General features: G+C 39.8%; 1 protein-coding gene across 1 annotated transcript; it reads right to left on the minus strand.

Moving 5' to 3' along the window:
• Positions 1-325: 325 nt before the first annotated feature.
• LOC117440191 (angiopoietin-related protein 7) lies at positions 326-6,005 on the minus strand. The gene is made up of 8 exons (XM_034076481.2): positions 5,761-6,005; positions 4,281-4,496; positions 3,092-3,211; positions 2,895-3,009; positions 2,637-2,774; positions 1,450-1,666; positions 1,170-1,365; positions 326-1,094 (listed from the first exon to the last, which is right to left on the minus strand). The coding sequence occupies exons 1-8, from the start codon at positions 5,914-5,916 to the stop codon at positions 948-950; spliced, it is 1,305 nt and encodes a 434-aa protein (XP_033932372.1). The 5' UTR covers positions 5,917-6,005; the 3' UTR covers positions 326-947.
• Positions 6,006-20,255: the final 14,250 nt, after the last annotated feature.

The following is a 20,255-nucleotide window of genomic DNA, read 5'->3' on the forward strand; positions in this document are numbered from 1 at the left end:
AGGTTATTTAAATGGTTGCAAATTAACTTTTTGTCAATCCACAAATTGGGTAATCTTCTAATTGTAACAGCTGTATTTACTACAAGTAGTTTAATTTATAACAAATGATCATATTTTAGTAGCCCTTTATATGTTTTGTGTTCAGAAAAAATAGTCTGTAAAGTACTTAGAGCTGTCAGACAAATGTAGTGAAATAAAATGTACACATTTGTCTCTGCATTGTAGTGATGTAGAAGTAAAAATGTGGCCTACAAAGAAAATACTAAAGTAAAAGGACCATCCAATACTGCATTTTGTGTATACACATATAGTGTTTATTGTACCATCAATACAGTATGTATGTTTACACAGTCCTCATACATCTTCTCTGCCTGACTATACTGTTAGACAGGAGCACTTATCATATCAAAGGGTTATTATTATATCTAATATAATTCAGTGTCCTTTCACCTGTTAAAGTATTCAAACCCTTTTTATTTCAATAACAGTTTACACAATAGATATAGCTTATAGTTGGCTGCAATTTAAAATGACTACAGTTGGATAATCATACAACTGCAGATCCTTCAATAAACATGGTCTTCTTGCCAGCTGCACATGCCTCCTCTGTCAACACATCGTACAAATGTACCATTTTAAACTGTATTGATAAGAGTTTGTCAAGTGTTAAAGTATCAAACTAAAGTACAAAATAGAAGTAGAAAATAAGGAAGAATTCACTCCACATTGACTCAATGAGAAATGTCCAGGAACATTACAGAACTCCAGAGTATAAAGTTTGAGTAGTTCAGAGGTAACAGAAGAGAGGTCCTTCTTTGTTGACATGAGTGGCATTCAGTTCCTTCATGATGAGCTCTGTCAATAAAAACATCCCTGGTGAGATGGCTCTGCAGACATTACTTCCGGGGTTGCTCTTCTCTCCTCTCTGTTGTCATGGCCACGGTGGGTCATGGTGACAAACGTGCTCTGAAAGAGTGAGGTCGGATCATCATGCTGACTTTGCGTAGGGAGTAATAGTCAGAGTCTTTCCAGGAGTACCAAACGATCCCATCAGGACCCAGTGGCCCCAGGCCTTTAGGAGTGTAAACGCCTCCCTGCAGGAACAGGAAGTAGTAAACACTCAGATGACATTAAAAGCATAATGTTTGGGGTGATCTTTGTACACTCACCCTGTAGTAGACGCCATTTAGGTTGGCGTAGAAGCACTGGTTGTACCACCAGCCGCCGTGGGAGATCTCTGCACAGATGTTGCCACTGTCGGGGGTGCTGAAGCCCTGCTTGTCGTGGTACCAGCTGAAAGAGTCCTGCACTGTCCCACTGAAGCCTGACACATGGAGACGGTACAGATGCTCCTCATCTTCCACACTGCACGCACAAACACACAATGATGGAGTAGGGACATTATGCAAGAGATGGTTGTGCGTGTTTGTGCACTTGTATGCCGCTAACCTGAAGCTCTGGTAGAGGGCATGTTTGTGTCTGTTGCTCCAGTCCTCCAGCTCGATGCGGAGGCTGTAGTCTCCCTGGGTGCTCAGGTCATGTATGTGGTTGTTTCCCAGCCAGAACTCTGAGTGCAGGTCACCAAAACCGTCCATGTAGTCCCTCCAGCTGCGGTCAAAGCTCAATGAGCCGTCAATGCGCCGCTGGATCACAGTCCAGCCCCCACCTGAGGCAATAAGTAGGTACCGGTATATTACTAGATGTATATCGTATTGTCTATTATTTGTTCTGCTTACATTTGTTTTGTTTTCTTTGTATAGCATTGGAGTTGGCAGGATGTGGGCATGTGCAATTTCTCACTATCAGGGTAATGTTCATAAATGCCTTGTTTTGTTAATTAAAAACCAAAAGACTTTCTATTTAAGTTGATACAAAAAAACTGAAATCAGGAAATCTCTTATGAGGAAGGCTGTGTACAGGATTTCCCCTCCGGAGTGTCTATTTGTACCAGGGTGAAAATAGCAACAGGTATTCGGCTATCTACACCAAACCCCCTTTCTCCCCTCCCCTCGTTGCATAATGCAACAAAGCGCGGCAAAATAAGTAATGTCCGAATGGGAGTTGAAGACATCTTTTCAGAGATATTGCATCTTTGGTCTGAAGGATACACAGTTAGGATAAATGACATACATTGTGTTGGTTTCTCACTGTAATAATGTAATATATGCAGGGTGCAAATAGCCAATGTAGTACACCCCGGGTGCAAATAGTAATGTTGATTATTTTCACCCGGGTGCAAATAGCATTACCTATAGATTCAAAACATAATGAAATGTATGCCAGGATGTCAAAAGCAGTTGTCACCCGGGTGCAAATAGCATTGTTGACTATAGTCACAAGGTTCAAATAGCATTACCTATAGATTCAAAACATTATCAAATGTATGCCCGGATGTCAATAGCATCCGGGTGACAATAGTGAACTTCACAATAGCGTCTGCCTTTTTACTTAAATAATTGACTTATGTTTGCAGAACTAATGCCACGTATGATGGGTTATTATTTTGTATTACATCTTGTGAAATGAGAAATACTTGTTTGTGCTTGACAACATCTGGTGGGAAAATCTTGAAGTTCAGCTAAAAATAAACATCTTCAATAGAACGTTCTACTCATGTGATTGTAATTATGACTCACCATCTGTGTCCATATCACAATAGACCTGCACAGGTATGCCGGCAAGGAATGGCACTACTGTGTAGAGCCCTGATCTCCTCACTCCATTGTAGTAGATGGAAGCACAGTCTATTGGACAGTTTCTCACATGCTGAAACTCTGAGGGAACACAGTGTGAGATACGATTTGGTAGGAGTAAATCCACAAGGGGACATTGGCGCCCTCTGCTGGGGCTCACAGCACGTGAGACTGCACGCACTGATTGCTTCTGAAGTGTACCTGTCTGAGGAGGTTGTTGGGCACTCATCAGCGGGTTGGGGCGGACCATGTTGACCAAGCACCCGGGGCTTTTTTTAACATCATCCACCAAAAGTGTCAGGTTATGCAGCTGGTTCTAAAAAGAAATGAAGCCATCAAAAAACACCCAATGCAAAATAAGTTATGATGTTTTTTGTGGCTTCTTATGATGGGTGTACCTGGAGGTCTAGGATCAGAGTGCCCTGTAGGTGCAGCAGGGTGTTGGTTTCAGAAAAGTGATGCTCCAACTCATGAAAACGCTCCTCTAAGGAGGAATTTGTAGGGCTCCTCTCTCCACTCTGACAACATACATGAAAATACTCAATCACAAAAGCCCGCTCTCATAACAACACAGAACATATAGGCATTAACTGAGATCTGGGTAAGGACACTTTAAAAAAAGTGTACAGAATATTTGAATTATTCATTTTAGCTCGAGGCATGCTAGGACATTTTCTCCAAGAATTCAAAGTTACACCTTGTGATTTATTTATTTATTTTCAAGTGATACTTATGGAGGTGAAATATGCCTTTAACTTACCATGAACAAAGCCTTTAATTTAGTACTAGGGGCCTACATCTGTAAAGTGAGCACATTAAAACTAAAACCTGCAGGTCTCCGGGTGCTCTCAGCACAAAAAGGACGAGCCCTCTCTTCTAAAACGTAAAGCCAGGCACACAGTATGTGGTCTATTCCTAGCCTTGACATGGAGGATAACACTAACTCCCATTACTACAAACCCTGGATCCCTCTCTCCACGGCCCCGTTCTCATGAACCCTGTCCAACGTCCACCTTTTGCCACTGAGCGGTCCAGCTGACAGCCTCTGTTTGTGTAGGCTCACTGCCTGAGACGCAACACGTGGAAGAGTAGTAGGCTAATCCTGTTAGTGACTAAGGTCAAGGACATGCTGGGGGGAGCCAGCTCCATGACCAGGCACCATGTTACTCTGCAGAACTGTAAGCAACTAATGTGTCTCCTGTGCTAAAACACAGAACAGGAGTGGATTTGTTAAGACAGTTAGGTAAAGTTTCATAAAAGTTGACCACTAAGTAAAGTATCAAACCATGTTTAAGACTTATCAGATCAAATATTTAGCAAAAAGGCCCTGAGCAGATGAAATACATAATAATAAGTTAATATTTAACTAAAAGTCTGGCTCTGAATAGATATTCAATGCCAGAAGAGATTTAAAGAGGAGAGTTCTTCAAAATGTGTAAAAAAGTTATATCACTTGTCTTTAAAAAGGAGCAGTCACATTGTTTAACATCCGGTGAGCTGCATGTGGACTAAAGAGGAACCGAAAGCAGTTCAGAGGATTGTTGCTGATAGTTGACCCAGGGCTGCTAAGTCCATAGGAGATCTCACATGCAGCTCGAGGACTCTGATGCGGTGCCGGTGGTTCCTCAGCTCCTCCTGCAGCTCAGAAATTGTCTCCTGCAGCGTCACAATCTGCTGCTTCCTCTCCTCGTTCTCATGCAGCCAGAAGGAGACCTCATCTGTGCAGCGAAACATGTCCGGGCACTTCTGTCCCTCCAGCTGAGGCAGCGTGGCCACCAGCCGGCACATCCCATCCTCCATCACCTGTTCCATGACAAAACAGTGAGAACTTCCAGACCTGCTGTTGCTCAACGGTGTCAAAAAGATCTAGTGATATATAATTTAACTACAGCCTCAGGTAGCCTAGCTGTGACTGGAATTTTTACTCTGGCAAATCAATAAATTCACTACGAGTCAGTTTCTTGCCATAAGCAGAGAGTTTTTACTTTCTATCTCATGTCCTTAAAAACAGACTCAAGCATAGAGAACACTTCAAAAATCAAACACTTTCTATTGCACATGAATTATAATTAGATGTTATAACAACATTTGCTACAATACATTTTTCTTTTGGAATATTTTCCATTTGTTCTGTTAAATTCAATGTGTGTATACGTGCAATGCTGCAAATCTGCAAAAAGTAGTTTTTAATGGTTATATTGTATTATATTAAGTCAGTAGATTGGGTACTTATTGGCTTAAACATACATTCCTCTCCACAATGTTATCCGTTAACTTATCCTTGAATGAATTCAAATATGACAGTAGATTTTTATAAATATAACCACAATAAGGACATGGATGTTTCTGGTTTTTGGCAGTTGATCATGGAGCATCAAATGACATCATTCTGCAGTCCAGTTGATGTTAGTTGTCAGTTTTCTAGTTATGTTCACCTTGTAAAAATACATTTTAATGCAATTCTTTCAATAAAATTACCCAAGAGTATTTAAAGAGTTCAAATGATCTCAACATCTAACAACTACAATATGATCCTAATCTTTTAAACAGCTGTTCAAGGTAAACTTGTTCAAAATATCACAAAAAATAATCAAACTATGAAAATAGATTGGTCTAGCAATATATATATATTTTTTTCCAACTGCATTTGTTATCTCAACACTCCTCAGAATTTTCTTGTGACACATTGGAGGGGGCGTGGCCCACACAACCAAAATAATGCACTAAGTAGCTGCATTTTGACCAAATACTTTGGTAAAATGCTACAATACATACATTACAAAATGTAATATGTAATAATATATTGTTTACCGGGACCACATTTAGCGAGAAATTCACTTTGGTTAGTCTTGAGTATTGTTTTGCTGATATTATCTGTACTTTCCCTCAATACTATTTTTTTGTTGTATAAGTACTTAAACTGTCTGGCACTATATTCAGACTTTATGTATATTTTCTGAAACCAGCAGAGAGTTGAGTTGCTGTTTCAGAGATCAGACATAGTAAGAGGAGGAAACAGCTCGTTGAGATTACATTGGCTTGTATTCCGGATGTTTACAGTAATTACCTGGTTAGTGTACTCTCCGCACTGGGATCCCCCTCCATTGCGCTGATTGGTCGTGTTCAGGCTGTTTGATCGGGCCTTGGGGAGCAACAGGGTGAGGATACAGAGAGCAGAGCACAGGCTCCAACCGGGGGGGAGGGTGAGGGACAGGGGGGACATTTCTGCCACCTGGTTAGTTCGTCCCGGCCTTTTTAGTTAGAACGGGGACGGGACACAGGAGTGTGTGCTCCACCTTATTAGGCTCTGCTGGAAACTGAGAAAATCAGTGTATCATGCTCAGAATATTTACTGCATATTAGCAGAGTAACACATGCAATTAGCAAAGTGGGATTACTCCCCACGGTCTATCACATTACTAAAGATTGTCCTCAGGTAACTCAATGAACACACACACACACACACACACACACACACACACACACACACACACACACACACACACACACACACACACACACACACACACACACACACACACACACACACACACACACACACACACACACACACACACACACACACACACACACACACACACACACACACACACACACACACACACACACACACACACACGGAAGCTTGCACGTGTATCCTGCTCTTCAAAGCCAAACTATTCTTACTTTCTAAGTCGCTCATTAGCATACATGCATGCACAGATATCATGACAACATTTAGCATTGCCTTCTGCAGAAATCTTTTTTTCTTAGTTTTACATTTTTTTATTAAATAGCAGTGACTCACCCCAGTAAAACACCAACTTCTACCCCATTCCCAGCCCATTTCAGGCTGAGGGGTTTTCTCCATTTCCTTCTCTTTTTTTGTGTATCTCCGGTATCTCTCTCTCTCTCTCTCACTCACTGTGTGTGCCTCATGCTCTACTTCTGTGCCCCTCTCTCTCCCTCTCAGTGTAGACATCTTAGACCTATAATCCACTGCTAATAGGATTCAACATGACTGAGGGATGGAAGGCAGATGAATAGGAAGGCGGTAATGAAATTATTGGTAAAAGAGATGCAATATAGATGTAAACATACTAAGCAATATGTGCAACATAAACACAAAACAATCTAACATCAAGTGATTTGGAAATATGTAGTGTATTTCATTTCATGGTGATAAAGCTTATGCAATTCAAAGAATAACCAGATTTTGACATGGACGGATAATTCAACTTTATAACTTAAACAGAACAAGTAATGTATGTGCATTGAATTGAATTGCATGCACATACATTACATGCATCAGCAAAACTCCAGCACACATGGGCAACTACAGTAAATAAGCATCACCTCCAGGCACAATAATCCTGCTCAAAGCCAGTCGTAATGAAGGCTGATGTGAGTGGGAGAATGAGGGGTGCTGATCCTATTATAGCCGCCAAGCCGTTCTTTACATCTTTATACTCTCCGCTAGCAAACATGGTCTCCTTGTTATTAGGAAAAACTGCTATTGGAAACCAAATTCTTTGTTTTTATTTGAATAATAATGTAAAAGCTATTCTGTAGGCTTGTATAAACTGCAACATATATCCCGAAAGCAGCTTTCTGTACTGTGACTGTGCCATATCAATTTGCATTGCTGCCTGAGGGAACTGTTGCACTCTCAAAGAGGCTCTGCAGAGAAAAATCATCTTGCTATTTTCACAAGACTCTGCACACCACACACGAAGCACGGCAGTGTTTTACCTGACCAATGCATTGCAAATATTATACAAACATATTTGATTCTAAGGAATGCTAAACCTTGCTCACAGAAACAGTTGCTGTTGTTCCTGTTGGTGTCTGCTGTCTGAGTGTGAGAGAAACTGTGTGTGAGGCCACATGGTGGTGCTATGTTACTACTTAAATACCTCCTAACCTTGACTGAAGGGATAATGAGCTTCCCTATGATGTGCACAACATTATACAAACAACAAATAACAATATATTATTAGTTACTCGACTATTCTTACTGTTGATTTCATACAAAAGGAAAACGAGGTAAAAAGTAATGTAGGAAAGTCATCTTATCGGATTTTGGTAACTTGGTGCCATAGTCAAGGCTTTTTACACAGCAACTCAAAACTAATTAAAGGGTATTGTAAAAATGTACCTGTAAAATATATTTTTTGTAATTTTTATTTAATATCCTCAAAGCCTGCATTTTTGTTCGGTTCTAGTTCTGTAAAAAACTACATTTAGACTTCATCCAACTGGGCATGTTTGTCAAGCCTCACCACAGTCATTTATCAAAAAGCATTTAACCTCTTAAGACCCATGGACCCGGTTCCGGGGCCGAAATCGCGTCATTTGCAGGAAACAACGTCTAAGAAAACTTAATATTTAATAAATTATGAATATTGTATATCCATATAACGGGAAAAAACGGGAAAAAACTTTTTTTTTAAAACACACAATGCTGACACTGACCCTCTGAATTAGCCCCGAGCGAAAAATGCTAACCTATTACTGCACCAAACATCACTCCTAGCTCCCTTATTACTTATCCTAGCTGCACATCCAACACATCGTTTATGATCGTAAAGACACAGAATCTAATGGTGCCCACCTGAACACTGAAAGATACAAACTCGCGACGTTATCAACAAAAACGTACATCAAAACATGTGGCGCCATGTAGCCTAAAACGCTAACATTGCTTACCTTGGTTTTGTCTGGTCAAAACTGGTCTTCAATGGCATTAAAAGGTTAAAAACGATGATGTAGTTAATCCATAGGTCAATATTCAATGTTACTGTGTCCCTTTTGAAATTTTCTGATAATCTATAAGCAATAAAACTGCAATTCCGTTTTCAAATATCAGAGCAGGAATATTCCTACACTCTGTAGCAAGATTGGATGTGCAAAGAGACGCCACCTGTTTTATGTTGTGTGTGCGGGACGATTTCCCTTCGATTCTATTGGCTCTAACGGTCAGAAAGAGATGTCACATGTCAAAATAGAGCAAGGGGGGCCAGAGATAAGGAAAATCCACCCAAATGGCCCCAGAAGAGGTTTTTTTGTGCTAAATCTGTCTAAAAAAGTCAAATATCACTTGTTTTGCATCAATCCTGATACAGGGTACTTTATTATATGTTGTACTTTGGATTCCTAAAGCTTTTAGTCTACTAACCCATCATCCAAGGTTAGTTTTCACTATAAGTACAAAATATCTTTTGGACGGACACTATAATTTACAGTTTTTTACCATGTTCAATCTGAATTTTCTTTAAAATGAAAAACATCTATATTGATTCTGACTTTTCTACATCCAACTCACAGGTTTATAATTACTTTGAGAAAAAAGATTATTAATTTAACCCTTTTAGAAGGGAAGATATGGTCATTTGTTCTGGGAATGTAATTTTCGAGCCTGAAACCTGAAAAACAGGCTTGCTTGAGTCAATTCACTCACTGGTACTAAGTGGTGAATACAAATGTTTTTTTGGACGCAGCTTTAATGGACATTGTGTATAAACTGCTTTTAATGATGGGCTTTCTCTGTAGCAACTTTACCCAGTAAAATCAACACCAGCAGACATCTGTTTAATTAATGATCAATAGCTGCTGATGATGTTGCTTTAAACGTCAAAGTGTAATCAGAAATAATAGTGATAAAAAAAATCAATGTTATGAAGTCACTTTGCTGTTATTAGTGTCAGTCTTGATTTAAATGTTATATAGCTCAGACAACTGTTTCCCAGAGACTCTTTTCTGATTATATATCATATACTGTGGAAATACATGTATGTAGTTAAGAGAGAGATAAGAAAGAATAATCTTGCTAACCAGAGAACTTTAAACTCACACACAGCATGTTTCTTCTTTCATGCGACACAGCTTGACCTATATTTGATCAATAAATGAGGAGTTACACAAAGCCCACTCACTGTGAAAAACATCTGTCTTGTTTACAGTGTATAGACTATTGATTTTTGGAAACAGCAGATACGGTTTCATTCTTTAGGGTTGCTGTTATCTCTCGCTCACACATGGTTGACAGAAAAACAAATGAGCAAAGAAACATTGAGAATGAAGATGAAACATAGAACAGGGCAGGGTCCACTGGAGGGGTTGATATGTAGAAAAAGCGTGTGAATTATAATGACTAATTGCTCTGCAGTCACTGGACCTTAACCGTTTTGAGAAAATATGGAATTTTAGACCAATGTGTTAGACAGAGATTAGCAAAATACCAAATAAAGGATACATTCATATTCTGTATTTGAGGGACATAGAATTGTTGTCAAGGAGCATTACAGCTCTCGTGTTTTCGCTTTTCTTTAATTGGTCGCCCATCTTTGTGTACATATACTGTCTTCACAGTATGGCTTTTTTCTGAGTCAGTTTTAAACAGTCTCTTCTAATTCATGGCTTATGTTGCTGCGAACAAAAAGAGAGTGCACAAATTACTTAATGATTGACTAGAATTTTTCCTAGAAATAATTATAATTTGGTAGTAATTATTATGGAATTAGACATTTCCTTGAAAGCCCTGCTCCATTAAACAGTAGTCAGTCGTGTTTTACATCTATTTTACTTAAGTCATTTGTAAATTAATTAGATTGGATTACATAATTGTCTCTACCTTTTCATGTTAGCCTTACCAGGAAGCTTCCTAGCCAATTTAGGAAATTACAGATCCCGTAATAATAATAATAATTTTGCATTAAGTGTGTTTACTTTAAATGTCAAGTTCAATTACGTGCACATGTAAGCTCATTAAATGTAAGAAATTAAGGGCGGCACGGGGCACACATTTCAGAACAGCCCTAAGAACGGTGACAGTTTAATTTTTAAGGTTGAGTTAAGGCCGATATACCTAGAGGAAGTATCTTTTATCCTTTATCCTTGAAAAAGTGCTTTATTTACCCTTGCTTTTAATTCCGGACTTTAGCAGCACTTAATGCAATAATTTAACAGTCAAAGCTGAGACAAGCCGGAATATCGTCCAATATATTTCTCAGTATAAGAGTGAACTTTTCTTTAATTAAATAAACATTAACTGACTTGTGTTTCTTCAGGGCAGTTACATAAATAAACAGCTGGTTCACTTTTCACCTACGTTGATGAATAATGGAGGCAGCGTTCTGTGGCTGAGAGGGTGACATAGTTTATGAAATGTCATATGACATGAAACACAAGAAACTAGTGTTTGATAAACACACTTGTTGAGAATCACAATCAGAAACGTTGCCAGGTATTTGGTACAAGACACAGTCAAAGAAGATTAGTTGTAAGAAAAGGACAATAAAGATTTTTTTTTATAAGAAAACTCTTTTAACATTAAAATATAACAATATTTACATGGAATATGGATGAAATATAGAAATACCCATACAAATATATATTTAATACAATGAAGATATTTGCAGTATTGGCATTACAAGTAGAAAGCCCTGCAGATATGTAACTAAAAAGATTGACTTTTAGCCTCTGATATATGACAAAACATGTATTTGATCTGCTTAACAAGAAAGAAGACCATGATTATTGTTTGGATTCAAAGTCACCTCGACATTCACACTTAACCTATAAAATCATCATGCCACAGCTCCCCTTTACCACAGATCAGGTGTCATGTAACATGTTTGTGATGCATGCAATTCAGTGAGAGGCTTCCAGCATCTGTCACGATCAATCAGTCAATATCAATCAGTATGCATCGGCTGTGTGCACCACTCTCAGGAAGAATTATGTTCATGCCTTTTGACAGTGCAGTTACTCTTCGTGATGCAACCATTTCCCCAAGATTTCTCTTTTTGCCTCCCTCACACTGACTGTACACACACATCTTATCTGTCAACGATTTCCAGGTCTAGCTTAAAGCTCTTCGGCTGTAATACATTTAAGGAGACACCCAACTTCATCAGTTCCATTCATCGCTCCCCATGCTATCATGTATCAGGTCGACCTTATTACGCGAGTGCACCGCAGGGACTTGAACTGAAGTAAGTAAAAGGTAGACACAGCTGAAAGAGGTAGCTCAGGCAAACACGGTTACTATCTTCGATGATAACAGCTTCTGATTCCTCTGGGATTGAAGGGGTCATATAGGGCAAATGGATGAGTCAGTCAGTGGTGGTGAATTTAATTTGGATGAAGAGAATGGAAAAGTCGATGTAAAGAAAGTCCTTATTTGACATGTTTTTTAACCTAACCTTAAAGATCTCCTATCTGTGGTGGTTGTTTTCCATTTCCCTGTCGGTGTGGGCGTGGTGGCTGTCACTCCTGGCTCCCGGCTCAACCTCCACCTGCTGCAATCAGTTGGGCACCCTCCTCTACTACACACCTGATTTCCATCAGCCATTTACTAATGGACCTATTTTGTTCACATTATGTATGCTTCCGTTAGGCAATATTATAAGGAATCATTCTGTAAACTTTCATTGTTATGCAGATGATACTCAACTATATTTATCAATCAAGCCTGATGAAATTAATCATCTAAATAAAATTCAAGACTGCCTTAAGGACTTAAAAACGTGGATGACCTTAAACTTTTTGATGTTAAACACGACCAAAACTGAAGTTATTGTACTTGGCCCGAAGAATCTACGAAACAAATTATCTAAAGACATACTAACTATGGATGGCATTAATTTGGCCTCCAGTGAGACTGTAAGGAATCTTGGTGTTATATTTGATCAGGATTTATCCTTTAACGCCCACATAAAATCAATTTCAAGGACCGCCTACTTCCATCTACGTAACATTGCAAAAATCAGGCATATCTTGCCTCAAAACGATGCAGAGAAACTAGTCCATGCATTTGTTACTTCAAGGCTGGATTATTCTAACTCCTTATTATCAGGGTGTACCAAGAAGTCAATCAAGTCGCTTCAGCTGATTCAAAATGCTGCGGCTCGTGTACTAACCAGAGTTAGGAAAAGGGACCACATTACTCCTGTTCTGGCTGCCTTACACTGGCTCCCTATAGAACACAGGATAGAATTGAAAATTCTTCTTCTCGCCTACAAAGCCCTTAATGGGCAGGCGCCATCTTACCTTAAATAACTCATTGTACCCTACTGTCCTACTAGGGCATTACGTTCCAAGAATGCAGGGTTGTTGGTTGTTCCTAGAATCTCTAAAAGTACAATGGGAGCCAGAGCCTTTTCTTATCAAGCTCCACATTTGTGGAATCAGCTTCCAGTTTGTGTTCGGGCGGCAGACACCCTATCCGTTTTTAAGAGTGCGCTTAAGACCTTTTTGATAAAGCTTATAGTTAGGGCTGATTAGATTCAGCCCCTAGTTTTGCTGATATAGGCTTAGTTTGTCGGGGGACATCTTACTTCTTCCTTCTCTCTGTCTATACCTGTGTACTCTCATGTTCCGATTAACCCAGCTTCCCCAAATTTCTTTCTTTTTGGTGTCTATATACGCCGGGATCCGGAGTCATGGATGATCCTGCGGTCCTGTGTCCTGGATTGCGAGCGCTGGATCTTGAGTCGTGGCTGTGGTCCTGGATGGATATCCTCGTGGATTCATCTTCCTATTATACACACATGCATTTCCAAACATTTGGACTACCTATGTTGCAAATGTATTATCTTTTCAATTTACACACGGCATCTATTGCACGTCTGTCCGTCCTGGGAGAGGGATCCCTCCTCTGTTGCTCTCCCTGAGGTTTCTCCCATTTTTCCCTTTAAACTGTGGGTTTTCTCCGGAAGTTCTTCCTTGTACGATGTGAGGGTCTAAGGACAGAGGGTGTCGTATTGTCATACTGATATTCTGTACACACTGTGAAGACCACTGAGACAAATGTAACATTTGTGATATTGGGCTATATAAATAAACATTGATTGATTGATATCAGTGGATCGGCTCCACAACTTGTCATCGCCAGATCGTTGTTTAAACCCCAGTGGTAAAACTCTCAGCCATCTCAGCCTTCTTAGAATTATTAACTATTTCCTCTACACCTGAATGTTCTTCTTACCTTTTCTTCTTGTGCTCCAGGATCACTCTCCAGCCGGATTATTCTCCACGCTCCTCCACCTCAAAATAAACCTTTTTTTAACACTCTGCCATGTCCTGCGTTTGGGTCCTCTCGGATAACCATAACACTATCATGCAAAATGCACTTTTTTACGTCTTTTATACATAAATGTGTCCCCGGTGTGTCAGGGAACTCACAAAGTGTCAGGGAACTAAACCCTCTCTCTTTTCCTCCGTAGCCAAATCTCTAAAAACGGGGGTACAACGGAGCTGACCCAGATTTGCTGCTGATATGACGTAATATCGAAAATGTGGAATGGCTTTACACCATAGCTTTACACCCACGGCCCTATCAGAAACGTCGCTATCAAAAACAATGCACGACGTGTTTTGGAAGTAATATGGTCTTTACATTAGCAAGCATCGCTAACACTCAGAGCTAACCTGTAATGGAGAGAGTACATGTGTAAAAAAGCAGGAAATAAAAAAGGAACTCACCTTGTGGCAAACCCGCAAGAGAAAAAGCATTTGAGCTCGACCAACAACCAATCACATGAATCTCCCGCCCCTGACACACAAGCAGCGGTTTGATTGGCTAGAGCTTGTACTGGCATATGATTTGATTGGCTGACTCTTCCACCGAAAGCTTCAGAAGCTTCAAAAGTTGAACATTGCTCAACTTTTGCAGCCTGCAACGCCAGGAAAGCTCCGCTCTGCTTCCCACAATGCAGTTCGGCGAAAGTGATGTCACCCCATTCAAAGTGAATGGGCAGACGCGTTGGAAACCGTTTTTGAAGCTGTCGAAGCTGTAGTGTGGACGGGCCGTAACAGGGCTGAAACAGAGGGATATGAGGGATGTCTAACATTCATGATCTCTTTGGTATTTTGAGCAAAACACATCATCAACACAACATGCTTTCTATATATTTGTATATATCTGAGACCCATAATATATGCCTAAAAATTGCACGATAGGAGATCTGCTTTTACCTCGCCTATAGGGATGCCATTTTTATCTTCCAGATACTAAAGGTACATTTGAGAATAACAAGGCATCTGTGACATCCTTTTGCACGTTATATTCTCATCCAATGCCTCTCTGAATGATTTAGAAGGAAAACCTGAGGGCTTCACCTTCCTCCACAGCTAGCACTAATTACAGTCCACTTCAGAAACATCACAGGCCCTCATTTACCATGTCCCTGGCGTGTTGGCAGATTCATCAAGCACACTTTGTCGCCTGAGGGGAGACTTAACCTACTCCTCCAATACAGCAAGGAGAAGTATGTTAACTCATTCTTTGACTCATACAGAATGCACCATACATTGAACTCATCAGCAGCTAAAGGCATTTCAGGTAAAAGACTTCCAACATCTTGTGAATTAACATTAACTTAATATGTTTGGCACATGTTTAACAATGGAGTCAACCATTAATGTTAACATTATTAGACTTAAACCTGCGATAATTGATTTCATAGCTACTTGGGGAAAATACTGACATACCTTATGATTTGTATATTTTGTTAGCTAACAGTTTCCTATTCACGCAAACAGTTAATGCATTATTGGTTTTAAATAATTACTCCAGCTACATGGTCAAATATTTACTGTTTTAGCTCAGCTTTTGGTCTACTAACTCCCGGTGTAAATATCTGGCTCTTAGCTGCTGAATGCCCCAATATGTTCACCAGATATATTTGTTATCTGCCATCTGGAGTTTAGGAGGTAGCATCTAGTCGAGTAGGCTTTTAGAGAGCTTTAGATGGAACCCTGGGAGTTACAATCATTGTTTTAATTTAATGAAACTCATTTTGTTTCTATTGTTTGATACTGTTTAACTTCCTAAAAGTGTTTGTGAATTTCTCAGGTGACTAACACACATACTTTTTATTGAGATTGATTTTAATGAGATCAGTAAGATTGAATCAAAACAAAAATAATGGTCGAGAAACAAGGACATGAGAAAGTTAATTCTAGGTTTGTCATATGACCAATCCCTTTCACAAACTACGCTTCGTCATTTGAGACATTCTATATAACAAATGTTCATAGGAGCAGCTTTGAACACAAACCACACATACAATTCTACTATCAAAAAATAGATTTTAATGGACACAAATCATAAAATGTGTGTGTCAGCCTGACATGTTTGGGTTGAAGCAGGTCTGTTGTGTCTTTGACAGATCGTAATGCCAGCAGAGATTTCTCCTGTCTCCAGAGGACACAGCCGGACCAAAACTGCATTTCACACACATAGTAGTGCTCATGCAGAATTGACAGGCCATTACCAGTGTGTATTTGTCTGTGTGTTGCAGACCAGAGGGACCAAGTGAGTGAGAAAAGAAAGGGTTGACAAACCGTGTAATAGTTGGACTTCACGTCGTCAACAGTCATTTTGTCTCTGCATGTTCAGGTACACTCGCGCTACCATTGTGATTAAAATATACAGCTTTTTTTCAACCCACAGATTGAGTGCACAGAGAAACACAGTTTATATATGTACAGGCATCAGTGTTTCCTCCCTGAGTGGAGAAGACAGGTCCTTAAGTTTAATTGAGTGTTATTCTGAGCATTCAAATCAATACTCTTTTCAAAGCACTCTTGAAATATCTCAGACAGAAACAACAAACACTAACCAAACATTACTAAATAATAGATCACCAAAGAGGCCTTTTGTCAAACCCAATTTACCTCTGAAAAAAGTAATAGGTTTTCAGGGAGAACATTTTAAAAAGCCTGCTTTAAGAATAGAAGTTTAATTTAATTAATAACAAGTACAAAGGGACTGAGCAAAGGTCAAATCAATGTTTTCCATGTGACTTTTGAATAGAATATATTACATTTTTAGTCAGTGATTAGAATTTAAATGGCCAATAAAGATAAATATTTATTATGAAAATAAAGGGCCTGGAGACAAAAAACATAGACATCTATTTTATATTTTCACCGCACCCTAAATGTTTTGTATTCCAGATGTTCATCCTCATAGTGTTCCTGTTCAGCCTTGCAACACTTTTTACATACAAAGAAACTAAGCCAATCACCCTTGGAGCTGACACATATTGTTTAGTTCAGCAGTTACCTCTTGCACAAGTAATAGCTTCAGTAGGTTTTCTCATTGTTCCCTGGGAGTTCTCTGGAGGAAGTGCAAATCAAAAGCAACAACCCGAGCAGAAGACAATCTCAAACGGATATATAAAAAGCAGCAAGTCATGCTAGCAGCAGAGTGATATTCTACTTGGGCACAGTGGTGCTTTGAGTCAACGTTAACAAGGTAACTTGCACAACAGAGGGACAATGTTAACATGCTAAATTCATTTTTAGCAGTTATAATCAGTGGCGGCTGGTGGAAAATATTTTTTGTGGGGCTATGGAAATAAGGACCAAACCATACTAGGGCGGTCCCCCGGAAGACATTTTTGAGAAATGACCCCTTAAAGTATGACTTCTGGTGATGTTAGAGGGGGGGGGGGGACAAATTGAGGCTTACAAATATGAGATAATCCATAATCTTCAGTGTGGTTAGCTATGAATCTTCCAAAACAGTACAGTAGGCCCACACAAACTGCAGAACACTGGTGCTTTGGGAACACTAATGATTTAATTCCCATTTTCAAATCAGGAGACTAAATACGAACATTGCGTGTGTGTGTGTGTGTGTGTGTGTGTGTGTGTGTGTGTGTGTGTGTGTGTGTGTGTGTGTGTGTGTGTGTGTGTGTGTGTCTGTGTGTGTGTGTGTCATACTTGCCAACCCTCCCGATTTTCGCGGGAGACTCCCGATTTCATTGCCCTCTCCCGGTTTCCTCCCGGGGTCATATTTCTCCCGATTTCTGACAAAATCAGATTTACTCACGACTGTTTCCACTCTGACTTTAATACAGCTACACCATTGTTTGGTTTCCATGGTAGCGCGTCTCTTTAGCAGCGCTCGCAACTCAAAGTTTGAGAGGATGAGGAAGAAAACTGAACAAGAATCGACAACTCCACCCTCTGCTCACTCCTTTCCTGTCCAGCCCACACATACAGTATGCTCCATGGTGCTACAGGCATTGCCCTTACAACTACAATAAGCATGTAAATGTTAATATACAGCTCCGGCGACCCAATAGCACCGGAGTCTCCACCTGCAGACGTAGCCATCCTCGACAACTACTGTAGCGTCACCTTGGATACGAGTCTAAACAACTCACAGACACACAGGCCAGGGCGCCGTCAGATCTGATGTGACCATCTGATGTGACCATCAGATCTGACGACGCTGATTGGCTGAAATTATGTTTCGGCGGCATAGTTTACAGATAGCAACAGTCAGCTTGTTGGCTGCTGCTGCTCTGGCTGAGGGCTCCTTTCTACCGCCCGGACGAGAGAGGGTAATGATACACGCTGTGGCCAGGCAGGAAACATGTGACTTATCAGTAACTTTAGACATCGTCAAAAAATGTAAACGAGATTGTATTGTAGATTATACATTTTACTGATACCAACTATATAATATTTACCTTGTTCATTAAAAATAAAAATAAACAATTTTTAAAATATATTTTAATGTCAATCAAACATGTGGGAAGAGAAGGGGCGGCGCCCCTAGCGCCCCTATGGGCCGGCCGCCACTGGTTATAATGTTACTATGTTTAGCTTTGTTAAAGGTGGGGTAGGTACGTTTGAGAAACCGGCTCGAGATACACTTTTTGTTATATTCCATGGAATGCTCTTAACATCCCGATAGCAATGAATATCTTAAGTGCTTTGACAAAAAATCCATAAAAAAATGTCATCTGTGGAAGCCGTGGCGCTGTAAAACGCACGACCAATCATTTTAGCCGGCCCGGCTAAAATAACTGGATGGCCTACCTGCCTGTCAGCCTTCCATCTGTGCACAAACTTATCTCGTGCCCTCATTGGTCATGTGCGTTCGTGTGTGTTGGAGGAGGGGCTCTGTAAGGAAGTGGCAGATTTTCTCCGGTTGTGTATTTTCAAATTCTAGCGCACTCGAGCTGGTTTCTCCAAAATTACCTACCCCACCTTTAAGTATTTGAACATGTCAAAATGTGCTTAGTTCTGCAGGTGTATGGACTTGTTTTGAACATTAAAATGTTAACTTGATTGAGTGCACTGGAGGAAAATTGAAGGGATCACTAAAGTAATTACAATTCATCCTGAGGGGGATATGAATGTCATGGTAATCCATACCAATAATGAGATTTATCAGCGAAAGGCACACATGTCAAACTTGTGATGGCACTAGAGGAGAGTGACTTGGTACGATGCATCCTCTGAGAACCATGAATGTCTCTTCCTATCCATCTAATATATGTTCAACTATTTAAGTGAATGAACTCTCAAAGATATGTATTTTCATGGCAGTCCATCATAATGTTGGTACATTTTACTTAAAAATCCCTAATATCAGCCTGGTGGAGCTAGAGGAAAGATCAAGTTATCACCAGATTTAATTTGTTTCATCCCAAAGGGACCATGAATGTCTGTTCGAAATGATGTGAAATCAATTCAATTACTATTGAGATGTCAGTCGGGAAGTGGTGGACAGACAAACAACAGATGACAACCCCCAAAAACTGGCCTAGCTAAAAAGAAAGCACCTAAACAAATACAGCTGGTTCTTAGAAATTGGTTATTTTTAACTCCTACTACTTTTAACTCCTATCTAAAATTAGATGAATGCTACAGATTTAATTGTTTTTTATCCCATCTCAAAGCCTTCTGAGTCCACATATCCTCTGGCAAGCATGTGGGAAATCAAAGATCTAACGAAAAGACAACATACACACACAAAAACACATGTAATGTTGCCTACAAGGGACCCAAATCAGTTTACACACACTCTGTATGGCCACAAGGACAGGTTATACTATCGATTTATCATTCTAAAGGTCATGTTAGGCTTTTACAGGGTTTACCAGCAGTTGTTTAACTGGTGAGTCATAACAAATTACTGACCTGTTGCAGTAAAATATATGTTTCTCTGTAGTGCCATGCTCTCAGCTGAACTCGACATATTCTGCTTGGCCTTTGCTACTCGCCAATAACATGTTCCAACCTCCACATGGTAGCATATATTTTTAGAAATGTGTTACTTTTACACCTTCCAGCAGGATGATGAATGAATGTTTTTTCCAGGTGGAGCCTCTTTGTGTCCCTACTCTCACCCTGCCGATGACATAAAAAGGGACTGTGGTTTTCCGTCAATTGCATTATCCATGCTGACACTTTCCCCCTTGCCCATGCTCCTCCCGATTGCTTAGAAAAGATTCACTGACGGTGGGGAAAAGAAATCCTGAGAATCGATGGTAAGCCTTTGACGACTTTAACCAGAAAGTATTTTTTTGTTGTGATATATTGTACAGATTTAAATAAGATCACAGCAATGTGTGAGTAATATATAAGACAAAGTAATGAATCACATTTCCAGACATGTCCATACACATGTATTTTTCAAAAGAAATGTCAGGGTGCTCATGTCTGGGAGGTCACACTGACCTGACTGATTTATTTTTCCGGTTTCTCGATTGAAAACACTTTACCACACAGTCCAAATGTTGTTATGTTCTT

This window comes from Pseudochaenichthys georgianus, chromosome 24, assembly GCF_902827115.2.
Source record: "Pseudochaenichthys georgianus chromosome 24, fPseGeo1.2, whole genome shotgun sequence".
NCBI classification, from domain to species: domain Eukaryota; kingdom Metazoa; phylum Chordata; class Actinopteri; order Perciformes; family Channichthyidae; genus Pseudochaenichthys; species Pseudochaenichthys georgianus.